Source organism: Lolium rigidum, chromosome 2 (genome assembly GCF_022539505.1).
Source record: "Lolium rigidum isolate FL_2022 chromosome 2, APGP_CSIRO_Lrig_0.1, whole genome shotgun sequence".
Classification (NCBI taxonomy): domain Eukaryota; kingdom Viridiplantae; phylum Streptophyta; class Magnoliopsida; order Poales; family Poaceae; genus Lolium; species Lolium rigidum.
The window spans coordinates 6,505,675-6,519,527 of NC_061509.1; the positions used below are offsets into that span (position 1 = coordinate 6,505,675).

At 47.0% G+C, this 13,853-nt stretch overlaps 1 protein-coding gene across 1 annotated transcript; it reads left to right on the forward strand.

The window, feature by feature from the left end:
- The first annotated feature begins 6,604 nt into the window (after positions 1 to 6,604).
- Positions 6,605 to 8,011, forward strand: LOC124685896 (GDSL esterase/lipase At5g03600-like). The gene is made up of 4 exons (XM_047219919.1): positions 6,605 to 6,911; positions 6,993 to 7,279; positions 7,377 to 7,653; positions 7,776 to 8,011. Exons 1-4 carry the CDS (start codon positions 6,605 to 6,607, stop codon positions 8,009 to 8,011), a joined length of 1,107 nt encoding a protein of 368 aa, XP_047075875.1.
- The last annotated feature ends 5,842 nt before the right edge of the window (positions 8,012 to 13,853 follow it).

A 13,853-nucleotide genomic window follows, 5' to 3' on the forward strand; every position in this document is an offset into this window, starting at 1 on the left:
CATTTTTAGCAGTAGTGAATAAAGCAAACTAAATAAAGTAAATGCAAGTAACTAAATTTTTTTTTATGTTTTTGATATAGAGAACAAGACAGTAAATAAAGTAAAACTAGCAACTAATTTTTTTGTGTTTTGATTTAGTGCAGCAAACAAGAAAGTAAATAAAATAAAGCAAGACAAAAACAAAGTAAAGAGATTGGATTGTGGAGACTCCCCTTGCAGCGTGTCTTGATCTCCCCGGCAACGGCGCCAGAAAATATGCTTGATGGCGTGTAATACACACGTTCGTTGGGAACCCCAAGAGGAAGGTGTGATGCGCACAGCAGTAAGTTTTCCCTCAGTAAGAAACCAAGGTTTATCGAACCAGTAGGAGTCAAGAAGCACGTTGAAGGTTGTTGGTGGCGGAATGTAGTGCGGCGCAACACCAGGGATTCCGGCGCCAACGTGGAACCTGCACAACACAACCAAAGTACTTTGCCCCAACGAAACAGTAAGGTTGTCAATCTCACTGGCTTGCTGTAACAAAGGATTAGATGTATAGTGTGGATGATGATTGTTTGCGGAAAACAGTAGAACAAGTATTGCGATGAGATTGTATTCAATGTAAAAGAATGGACCGGGGTCCACAGTTCACTAGAGGTGTCTCTCCCATAAGATAAATAGCATGTTGGGTGAACAAATTACAGTTGGGCAATTGACAAATAGAGAGGGCATGACCATGCACATACATGATATGATAAGTATAGTGAGATTTAGTTGGGCATTACGACAAAGTACATAGACCGCTATCCAGCATGCATCTATGCCTAAAAAGTCCACCTTCAGGTTATCATCCGAACCCCTTCCAGTATTAAGTTGTAAACAACAGACAATTGTATTAAGTATGGTGCGTAATGTAATCAATAACTACATCCTCGGACATAGCATCAATGTTTTATCCCTAGTGGCAACATCACATCCACAACCTTAGAACTTTCTGTCATCTGTCCCGCATTTAATGGAGGCATGAACCCACTATCGAGCATAAATACTCCCTCTTGGAGTTAAGAGTAAAAACTTGGCCGAGCCTCTACTAATAACGGAGAGCATGCAAGATCATAAACAACACATAGGTAATAGATTGATAATCAACATAACATAGTATTCTCTATCCATCGGATCCCGACAAACACAACATATAGCATTACGGATAGATGATCTTGATCATGTTAGGCGAGATCACAAGATCCGACAATGAAGCACATAAGGAGAAGACGGCCATCTAGCTACCGCTATGGACCCATAGTCCAGGGGTGAACTACTCACTCATCACTCCGGAGGCGACCATGGCGGTGAAGAGTCCTCCGGGAGATGATTCCCCTCTCCGGCAGGGTGCCGGAGGCGATCTCCTGAATCCCCCGAGATGGGATTGGCGGCGGCGGCGTCTCTGGAAGGTTTTCCGTATCGTGGCTCTCGGTACTGGGGGTTTCGCGACGAAGGCTTTAAGTAGGCGGAAGGGCAGAGTCGGGAGAGTCACGGGGCCCCACACGCTAGGGCCGCGCGGCCCCCTTAGGCCGCGCCGCCCTAGTGTGGCGGCGCCCCGTGGCCCCACTTCGTCTCCCTCCGGTCTTCCGGAAGCTTCGTGCAAAAATAGGACCCCGGGCGTTGATTTCGTCCAATTCCGAGAATATTTCCTTACTAGGATTTCTGAAACCAAAAACAGCAGAAAACAGACAATCGGCTCTTCGGCATCTCGTTAATAGGTTAGTGCCGGAAAATGCCTAAATATGACATAAAGTATGCATAAAACATGTAGATATCATCAATAATGTGGCATGGAACATAAGAAATTATCGATACGTCGGAGACGTATCACTCGACAAGGCGTTGTATGGACTCAAACAAGCTCCGCGAGCCTGGTATTCTCGCCTTAGCTCTAAGCTCCAGTCTCTTGGTTTTTCAGCCTCCAAGGGTGATACTTCTCTGTTCTTCTACAACAAAGGGGGAGTATCGATATATATGCTCATCTATGTGGATGATATTGTTGTTGTCAGTTGTCAGAGAAGGCTGTGGATGCACTTCTTCATGATCTTGGCATGGACTTTGCCTTAAAGGATTTGGGTGAACTTCACTATTTTCTTGGGATTGAAGTATAGAAGGTACATGATGGTATTATTTTGTATGAAGAAAAATATGCACATGATTTACTTCATCGGGTCAATATGTATATGTGCAAAACAGTGGACACTTCTTTGTCTGTAACAGAGAAATTATCCTTGACTGATGGAGATTTGCTGAGTGGCGAGGATTCCACTCGCTATAGAAGCATTGTTGGAGCTTTACAGTATATGACACTGACTAGACCTGATATTTCCTTTGCTGTCAACAAAGTGTGTCAGTTTCTGCATGCACCGACTACTGTTCATTGGACAGCTGTCAATAGGATTTTGCGGTATCTGCGTGGTACTATATCACTTGGTCTATCCTTGAGGCGATCATCCTCCATTCTTGTCAGTGCGTTTTCTGATGCTGATTGGGCAGGCTGTCCTGATGACAGAAGGTCTACTGGTGGTTTTGCAGTGTTTCTGGGTCCAAATCTTGTCTCGTGGAGTGCGAGGAAGCAAGCTACAGTCTCTCGGTCTAGTACAGAGGCTGAGTATAAAGCATTGGCTAATGCTACTGCTGAAGTTATATGGATACAAACATTGCTTGCTGAATTGGGAGTACCGCAGCCTCGACGAGCGGTGTTATGGTGTGACAATCTTGGAGCAACATATCTCTCTGCTAACCCTGTCTTTCATGCTAGGACAAAGCATATTGAGGTGGATTATCATTTTGTTCGTGAGAGAGTTGCTACGAAATTATTGGACATTCGGTTTATACCTTCAGGAGATCAAGTGGCTGATGGTTTTACAAAGGCACTTGCTACTAGACAGCTAGAAGTCTTTCGTCGCAATCTTAACTTGGATAAGTTATGATTGAGGGGGAGTGTTAAACTGTATATATGTAGCTGTCTAGAGTTCATGTATATCTCCTGTATGTACCGTGGTATACGGTCCCACATGTAATGTCCTTGATATATATATGTCACACCGGCGGCCCGATTAGGGTTTAACGCCTCCCATAATATTTTCACAGTGTCAACCGCCTCTAGTATGCAGATGACAACTTCTTTTCTCTGGAAATGATGAGCAACTGGTTACAAATCTTAAGTGGATCATCACCAGCTCTGAGCAGACGTCTAGTATGAGGATAAAATATGGCAGAAGTGAACTCATACCAAATAGGACTAGAACATTTTTTCAGGTCCCATTGGGAAATTCCCCATTATTTGGGGATACCTCATCACCATTAAAAAACTCACTAGGGTTGCTTTGCAACTCATTGATAAAATTCTCGAGAGAATAGGTGGGTAGAGAGGGAAGCTTTTGTCCTATGCTGAGTTATTCTTATTAGAACCTGTCTAGCCAGCATCCCTGTATACTTCATTCCTTTATTTAAATTCCCCAATTGCTTCTTGATTTAATCAACACCCATATGCCAAATTGTCTCTAGAATGATTTTGAGGACCATAGAAATATTAATAGAAATATTAACTATTAATATCATATGTTGTGTTTCCTTTATTACTTTTGAAACGGTTTGTTGCGCTTTCCGTTCCTTGAAGTTTTTCTATCAAATTGTACTCCCTCCGATTCATAAACTTGACACTAATATAGATTAATATAGATGTATCTAGATGATTTTTAATTGTAGATATATCCATTTTAGTATCAAGTAATATAAACCGGAGGAAGTATTAGTTTTTGCCCTCTGGTATGGGAGGCTTCGATATTGTGCTCTCGGTCACTTCTTTTCTAGACTTACTAACCTATTATGGACTTGAATAATACAATTGGGAGAGTGAGCCCTTAATTCGTAAGCAGGTTCATTAATTATAAGGCCGTCTGCATTGATTGGTGCAAAGAGCCCGGGTCATTATCTCCTTTTAGAAAAATCATAATTATAAGCCCGAACTAGGAGCGTGGACATCACCACTAGAACGATGTCTCTCTTGGTCTACCTCAATCCGCCGCCAATCCGTTCCGCCTCTTATGGCCCTGGAGACTTGGAGGCGTGTCGGATTACGGGTCCTCGCCAGCGAAACTGTTCCCGTTCTTTCTTTAGATTTCTTTCTCAATGTCTTATTTCAGACGGTGAGGCGGCGACTATATCTTGAAGTCAAAATAAGGTCCTCCCCACTCTATCATTTCTTTGGTGGTGCGTTTAGCACCGGCGGAGGGTGCCTAGAGTTTGCATCCCGTGAATCTCCTGGGATCTAGTCGGTTTTCGTGTTTGTTGGTGCAGTTTTAGTTCTATCTCTTATGACCTACGACTCTCATCTTTGATGATGGTTGCTCCCGTGCGTTGGTTCTTTGCAGCCTTAGAGCATCTCTAGCGGAGCCCGAACTCGCGGTCGAAACCGTAAAATTCCAGTGAGAATAGGGGTTCGGGCCGAAATTGGGCTAGAACGGAGCCCGAACTTGCGGCCTGGCCCGTAAAGCGAGTTCGGGCCCCCGAGAAATCCATCGGTCGCCCCGTATTAAAAGGGTTCACGGAGGGAAGTTCGGTTCACAAACCCTACTCCCCTCCACCGTTCCACTCCCTTCGCCGCCGCCAAGAACTTTTTCCGACGAGCAATCCAGCGAGTCCCAGGCAGCGATCCAGCCCCCGCGTCGGCGCGGTAGCATCCCGTGGCGTCTCCCAAGGCCGTGGCGCCAGATTGGCCGGCGGCGACTTGCCACCTCATCCGCCTATGTTCCGCACTGAGGCGGAGCAGCGGGAATGGAAGAAGTCGGAGGGCGCGCGCAAGCGCAGCGCCTGCCGGTGGACGAATGGGGCTCACGCCCCCAGGGAAGCTCGCCAGGTACGGCAACACTGGCGAGGGCTCCTCGTTCGGCCAGTCAAGCCGCGCACCACGGCTCCCCGTCGCGGATAGCAGCGACGACGGGGACCTCATCCCCGCGCGGTCGCCCACCATCTCCGTCGGGGACTACGTCCACGGAAGCGACGAGGAGGAGGCTGTCCTCGCGCAGACCAAGGCCGTTAGCGAGGCGGAGGCTCGCACTCGCTTCCGCCGGGAGGAGGCGGACGCCGTCCGCCAGGTCCGAGAATACGAGGCGGCCCGCCGGGAGGCCTGCGTCCGCCGCGTCAAGCTCGAAATAGTCGAGCTTGACGCCGACGACGCGTGAAGCTCGTCCACGACAGCGTCGGCGCCGTCTGTCGCCGACACGCTGCGCCACCACCGGCACCGCCGCGCGCGTAGGTCACTATATTGGCCGCATTTTGCTTAGCTAAAGTAGCGCTCGCCGGTGTACCAGTAATATAGCTTTAATTTCTCGAACAATGTAAGTTTTGATGCTCAATCGGAGCATCAATTTCATGTCAAACTATGATCATCGCCTAATTTACCCGCGCCATTTCGAATTCCGCTTTTCAGTTCCACTTTTATGGTTTCTAATCCGTGACAACGGTTTTCCGGCCCGTAAACTCGAATTCGGTGAACTGAACTCTCATTTTTCAGTTCACGTGTTTAAGGGCTGTGCTAGAGATGCTCTTAGCATGATGACTTTCCTTTTTTTCTACTACAACATGTTCTACTTCGACAAACTTTGACCAATTCACAAAAAAAAAAGACAAGCTTTGACCCAATGCAGTGACAATGCATGTAGTTATCGCTAGGTGGTCTATGGGTCTATTTATATTTTTTTTGTCACTTCTTAGGTTTTTTGTACTGCTATGATAATTATTGATATATCGATACAATTTTCATGAAATAAATAAGTAATAAGCCAAGGTTTCGCCTCGATTCTTAAAATGTCCAAAGGAGAAAGCCCGAAGGGTTCGGGAGTGGTGTTTTGGAACATGGGAGCATATGCTCCCTATATTTTGAAATGCATCTTACACACATTTTAAATTTCAAAAAAATTGAAACAAAAAATTCGCACGTACATCTTCACGTGCTACGCGCTCACAAAGTCGTTTCATAAAAAATGAACTTATCATGTGACGTGTGTAAAAAAGACAAAATTCAGTGCTGAAAACAATGCTTTTCACAAGATAAGTTTTCTCTTTTTTACACAGGCCACAAAAAATATTATTTTTTCGTGAAACTTGACGCATACACATATATTATGGAGATGTACATGTAGAATTTTTTATCAAAATTTTTCCACACTTCAAAATATGTTTTGTTGGTAGAGGGAGCATACGCATCCGGGAGCCGAATTAAATTTCCGGAAGGGTTCACCATATACAATGAGGGCCATCGGCCATGACGTGCAGCTGGTCGTTGGCTTGGCTAGTGAACTCCGTGTCCGATTGTGCTGTACGTACGTGACGCGTATGCGACTCCGTGTCCAACCGTGCTGTAGCATGTACGTATAGCTATGGTCTCCGATTCCGACCGATACCGCGAGTCCGTTTACGACTTCACCTTCCTGGTGTTTGAGCTTTGCGTTGCTGGTTCCATAAATACAAGAGAGGAGCGCATCGCAGAAGACAAAGTTCGGTGATCCTCGCCGTGCGGCTAAGTACCACACAGAAACCAACTCGACGATCCGCGTCCGCAACATAAGCACTAGAGTCAATGAAGCTTCATACGGCCGTCCTGGGCGTCATCCTCCTCCTCGCCCTTGTTCTAAACCCCAATGGCGTTGAGGCACGGCCTGCCCCTGCCGACGGCCATCAGAAGAAATCGTCAAGCTACAGCCTTTTCGTCTTCGGGGATGACTTCGCCGACAACGGGAACCTCCCGCTAACCGACCCCGTCACCCAGATGTCGCGGCAGTGGGCGTACCCCTACGGCTCCTCCTATGTTGACGCCGATGGAAACCCACGACCAAATACTCCGTCGGGACGCTTCTCCAACTATAAAATTCAGTCCGATTTCATTGGTATGCACCTTATGATTATTTCAACTATTCCAATTGGCTATAGTATATATACTCACACGTGTGATCTCTTGTAACTTTCAGCAACGATCCTGGGGCTCGAGGAAGCACCTCCAGCCCACGCCCTCACGGCGGAGAAGACCTGCGACCCGTCCGGCATGACCTTCGCTCATGGTGGCGCTGGCGTGCTGGATACCACGTCCGCACACAAGATTCCCACCCTCGCCAAGCAAGTGGAAACTTTCAGGAAGATGGTTAAAGATGGGATCATCTCAGAGAAGCAACTGAGTCGCTCCGTGGCCCTCGTGGCCATCTCCGGCAACGACTACTACGGGAACACCGGCGTGATTGGTCTGAGTGCCCCAAACGATGTAAGTAGCTACCAGCAGACCAAAACTTTGAACAGTTTATTTATTTATTTATCTCTGCTTTTTGCTTACTAAATTTGATACTATCATGTATGTTCAGATCAATGCTTATATTGCGAAGGTGACCAAGGAGATTGCCGACAATGTGGACCAACTGCAGAAGCTCGGGGTGACAAAGGTTCTTGTGAACAACTTGCACCCAGTCGGTTGCACACCATCGCAAACAAGGACCAGCAACTACACCGCGTGCGATGTTTTCGGAAACCTGGGTGCATCTGTCCATAACAATAACTTGAAGCAAGTGATGGCAGCAAAGAAGAATGTCCACGTTGTTGACCTCTACACCGCCTTCAGTAACATCGTGGATAATGTGCCAGGTACGTACATACATGCATGCATCTGCAAGTCTCAATGCTATTAAGGATAAGATTTTTCTAATCTATGTATTTGGTTGTGTGCTTGAAATTGATGTGAACAATTTTATCTGATGTACCTATAGGTAAAGGCCAAGAGCTATCCAAGCAATTCAAGCGGAAGTTGTCGCCGTGCTGTGAGAGTTTCGATCCAAAGGGTTACTGTGGACAACAAGGCGAGTCGTCGGAGCTTCTTTACAGCGTGTGCGACAAGTCCAACAAATTTTTCTACTGGGATGACATGCACCCAACACATGCAGGGTGGGAGGCAGTGATGAAACAGGTTGAGAAGCCCTTAGGGAAGTTTATAGATCAAAACTAGCTAGGTTCCAGGATCTTCATAGAGCCATGCGTGATGCCAATTTTTTGTTTCCTTTGGATTGTATCTTGGACTACTTAAAGGCTATAGTTTTTTGAATTCTGTAATAATACTATATATTTACACGATTACTTCTTTTTTTGAAAATTTATGTTCATATATATAGAACAAATGAGTAGGTTCATAAAAAAATTATATGCAAATTGAATACTGGAAAAGGTGAATACTACGTCATTGGCTATACGACATACATGCCTAAAATATATAGTTGGATCACTTGGCCATATGGGCAACTTCATATCGGGATGTTCTCGGAAAACTCCACACACGTTGAACTCAAACTACTCCAACTACCTACTTAAAAAAAACTACTTATGTAAAGGCCTTTTCCACAAGGTGAGCTTGTAATTTCTTCCAAACACATATTGGCTAAGAGAGGAAATATTAATAGAAATATTAACTATTAATATCATATGTTGTGTTTCCTTTATTACTTTTGAAACGGTTTGTTGCGCTTTCCGTTCCTTGAAGTTTTTCTATCAAATTGTACTCCCTCCGATTCATAAACTTGACACTAATATAGATTAATATAGATGTATCTAGATGCTTTTTAATTGTAGATATATCCATTTTAGTATCAAGTAATATAAACCGGAGGGAGTATTAGTTTTTGCCCTCTGGTATGGGAGGCTTCGATATTGTGCTCTCGGTCACTTCTTTTCTAGACTTGCTAACCTATTATGGACATGAATAATACAATTGGGAGTGTGAGCCCTTAATTCGTAAGCAGGATCATTAATTATAAGGCCGTCTGCATTGATTGTGCAGTGGCCGGGGCATTATCTCCTTTTAGAAAAATCATAATTATAAGCCCGAACTAGGAGCATGGACATCACCACTAGAACGATGTCTCTATTGGTCTACCTCAATCCGCCGCCAATCTGTTCCGCCTCTTATGGCCCTGGGGACTTGGAGGCGTGTCGGATTACGGGTCCTCGCCGGGCGAAACTGTTCCCGTTCTTTCTTTAGATTTCTTTCTCAGTGTCTTATTTCAGACGGTGAGGCGGCGACTATATCTTGAAGTCAAAATAAGGTCCTCCCCACTCTATCATTTCGTTGGTGGTGCGTTTAGCACCGGCGGAGGGTGCCTAGAGTTTGCATCCCGTGAATCTCCTGGGATCTAGTCGGTTTTCGTGTTTGTTGGTGCAGTTTTAGTTCTATCTCTTATGACCTACGACTCTCATGTTTGATGATGGTTGCTCCCGTGCGTTGGTTCTTTGCAGCCTTAGAGCATCTCTAGCAGAGCCCGAACTCGCGGCCGAAATCGTAAAATTCCAGCGAGAATAGGGGTTCGAGCCGAAACTGGACCAGAATGGAGCCCGAACTTGCGGCCTGGCCCGTAAAGCCAGTTCGGGCCCCCGAGAAATCCATCGGTCGCCCCGTATTAAAAGGGTTCGCGGAGGGAAGTTCGGTTCGCAAACCCTACTCCCCTCCACCGTTCCACTCCCTCCGCCGCCGCCAAGAACTTTTTTCGGCGAGCAATCCAGCGAGCCCCAGGCAGCGATCCAGCCCCCGCGTCGGCACGATAGCGTCCCGTGGCGTCTCCCAAGGCCGTGGCGCCAGATTGGGTGGCGGCGACTTGCCGCCTCGTCCGCCTGTGGTCCGCACCGAGGCGAAGCGGTGGGAATGGAGCGCAACGCCCGCCGGTGGACGAACGGGGCTCACGCCCCCAGGGAAGCTCGCCAGGTACGACAACGCCAGCGAGGGCTCCTCGTCCGGTCAGTCAAGCCGCGCACCGCGGCTCTCCGTCGCGGATAGCAGCGACGACGGGGACCTCATCCCCGCGCGGTCGCCCAACATCTCCGTCGGGGACTACATCCACGGAAGCGACGAGGAGGAGGCCGTCCTCGCGCAGACCAAGGCCATCAGCGAGGCGGAGGCTCGCGCTCGCTTCCACCGGGAGGAGGCGGACGCCATCCGCCAGGTCCGAGAATACGAGGCGGTCCGCCGGGAGGCCCGCGTCCGCCACGTCAACTTCGAAATAGTCGAGCTTGACGCCGACGATGCGTGAAGCTCGTCCACGACAGCGTCGGCGCCATCTGTCGCCGACACGCTGCGCCACCACCAGCACCGCCGCGCGCGTAGGTCACTATATTAGCCGCATTTTGCTTAGCTAAAGTAGCGCTCGCCGGTGTACCAGTAATATAGCTTTAATTTGTCGAATAATGTAAGTTTTGATGCTTAATCGGAGCATCAATTTCATATCAAACTATGATCATCGCCTAATTTACCCGCGCCATTTTAAATTCCGCTTTTCAGTTCCACTTTTATGGTTTATAATCTGTGACAACGGTTTTCCGGCCCGTAAACACGAGTTCGGTGAACTGAACTCGCATTTTTCAGTTCAGGTGTTTAGGCTGTGCTAGAGATGCTCTTAGCATGATGGCTTTCCTTTTTTTTTCTACTACAACATGTTCTACTACGACAAGCTTTGGCCAATTCACACAAAAAAGAGACAAGCTTTTGACCCATTGCAGTGACAATGCATGTAGTTATCGCTAGGTGGTCCATGGATCTATTTATATTTTTTTTGTCACTTCTTATGTTTTTTGTACTGCCATGATGATTATTGATATATCGATAAAATTTTCACGAAATAAATAAATAATAAGCCAAGGTTTCGCCTCGATTCTTAAAATGTCCAAAGGAGAAAGCCCGAAGGGTTCACCATATACAATGAGGGCCATCGGCCATGACGTGCAGCTGGTCGTTGGCTTGGCGCTAGTGAACTCCGTGTACGATTGTGCTGTACGTACGTGACGCGTATGCGACTCCGTGTCCAACCGTGCTGTAGCATGTACGAATAGCTATGGTCTCCGATTCCGACCGATACCGCGAGTCCGTTTACGACTTCACCTTCCTGGTGTTTGAGCTTTGCGTTGCTGGTTCCATAAATACTTACAAGAGAGGAGCGCATCGCAGAAGACAAAGTTCGGTGATCCTCGCCGTGCGGCTAAGTACCACACAGAAACCGGCTCGACGATCCGCGTCCGCAACATAAGCACTAGACTAGAGTCAATGAAGCTTCATACGGCCGTCCTGGGCGTCATCCTCCTCCTCGCCCTTGTTCTAAACCCCAATGGCGTTGAGGCACAGCCTGCCCCAGCCGACGGCCATCAGAAGAAATCGTCAAGCTACAGCCTTTTCATCTTCGGGGATGACTTCGCCGACAACGGGAACCTCCCGCTAACCGACCCCGTCACCCAGATGTCGCGGCAGTGGGCGTACCCATACGGTCTTCCTATGTTGACGCTGATGGAAACCCACGACCAAATACTCCGTCGGGACGCTTCTCCAACTATAAAATTCAGTCCGATTTCATTGGTATGCACCTTATGATTATTTCAACTAGCTAGTATGATTATTTATGGTTGCCAAATCTCTATAGTATATATACTCACACGTGTGATCTCTTGTAACTTTCAGCAATGATCTTGGGGCTCGAGGACGCACCTCCAGCCCACGCCCTCACGGCGGAGAAGACCTGCGACCCTTCCGGCATGACCTTCGCTCATGGTGGCGCTGGCGTGCTGGATACCACGTCGGCACACAAGGTACCCACCCTTGCCAAGCAAGTGGACACTTTCAGGAAGATGGTTAAAGATGGGATCATCTCAGAGAAGCAACTGAGTCGCTCCGTGGCCCTCGTGGCCATCTCCGGCAACGACTATTACGGGAACACCGGCGTGATTGGTCTGAGTGCCCCAAACGATGTAAGTAGCTACCAGCAGACCAAAACTTTGAACAGTTTATTTATTTATTTATCTCTGCTTCTTGCTTACTAAATTTGAAACTATCATGTATGTATTCAGATCAATGCTTATATTGCGAAGGTGACCAAGGAGATTGCCGACAATGTGGACCAACTGCAGAAGCTCGGGGTGACAAAGGTTCTTGTCAACAACTTGCACCCAATCGGTTGCACGCCATCGCAAACAAGGACCAGCAACTACACCGCGTGCGATGTTTTCGGAAACCTAGGTGCATCTGTCCATAACAATAACTTGAAGCAAGTGATGGCAGCAAAGAAGAATGTCCACGTTGTCGACCTCTACACCGCCTTCAGTAACATCGTGGATAATGTGCCAGGTACGTACATACATGCATGCATCTGCAAGTATCAATAATGCTATTAAGTATAAGATTTCTAATCTATGGATTCGATTATGTGCTTGAAATAGATATGAACAATTTTATCTGATGTACCTATAGGTAAAGGCCAAGAGCTATCCAAGCAATTCAAGCGGAAGTTGTCGCCATGCTGTGAGAGTTTCGATTCAAAGGGTTACTGTGGACAACAAGGCGAGTCGTCGGAGCTTCTTTACACGGTGTGCGACAAGTCCAACAAATTTTTCTATTGGGACGACATGCACCCGACACATGCAGGGTGGGAGGCAGTGATGAAACAGTTAGAGAAGCCATTGAGAGAGTTTGTAGATCAAGACTAGCTAGGGTTTTCGTAGATCTTCTCATTGTTTCTCTTCGATTGTACTGGCTTCGAGTATCTAGAGCTATGGAATTTTTGGACTAGCTCTTTAATAATTCTATTTATTACACGATTACACCTTCTTTTCTGAAAATTATGTTCGTAGTCTTCCATCTTCCATGAAAAACGAAGATGTGTTCTAGCCTCTAGGCCTTTTGGGAATTATATAATTGATTGACTATACATAACTACTAGGAAGCATAGACATGACGACACGCGTAATAATTTCTGATCGATTTGTCAAACAAATCTAACATATGCAAGACGACGCTCAGGCTACGACTGATGATAGTCTGCAAGATTGAGATTCAATCATCCCACTATATATACATGACATGGATACATATCTATCTATCTCAAAGTAGAATGCCCTCTCCTCTGCTCTCCTCTCCTCGACAAGTAAATGTTAAAGTCAAAGTAACACACGTACCCAACACGTGGCTTATGATAACAGAATTGTATTTATAGAACTCTAATATCAGTAACTGTGACTATCACGCCCAAAACGTGTACATACTAAAGAGGTAAAAGGATCCCAATGGAGTGTGACTATTTTTTCTGCACTGATTGGAGCTAGATCCCTTCTAGTCCAGAGAAATGGAGAATTTCATAGGTTTGGTTTATCACCCGAGAAAGAGGAAACGAAACCCAGACTCGCGAGGATTTGGCTATCCAACGCTGCAGAATCAGCAACATGCACGATCAGAGGTTGCTGAAAGGAGGACATGCCCGTGACCGGAGGCACTGACGGTGACCCTGAGGCCACCGTTGAGAAACCTTCGGGTGTGTTGACGGAGTTGTAGCCAACTGGCCCATGGATCACCTCGACGCACTGTGAAGGTTTGTAGGTGGCTTGAGCCGCTTCCGATCCACAAGCGGTTGCAGCTGCATCACCAGAGGGAGGCGCTTGTTGCAGATCCGCCACGGTAGCTTCGAGTTGCGGGAAGCGGGCTTTGAGATTCGGCTTCCATGCACATAAATCAGCTAGTTGAGTGGTCTGATTTGCCATCTGGCTTGACATGGCCTCGTGCCGGGCCATGAGCGAAGCCGATTCCTGGCACAACCACATCGACAACGTCTCCTAGCTAGTTCTTGGTCAAGAGCGTCGCCGTGTCCTGCCTCACCTGTCGAGATACTCCTTGAGAGCGGGATCCATGGTGTCGAGATACTCCTTGAGAGCGGGATCCATGTTGCAAGACGAGGCCCGTCTGTTTCCTTGTCCTCCAAGGCTTTTTTGGTATGTGGACTAACAAATACACTGTTTTTTTGTTTCCCTATTTTTTACAAAACAGTTCAAAA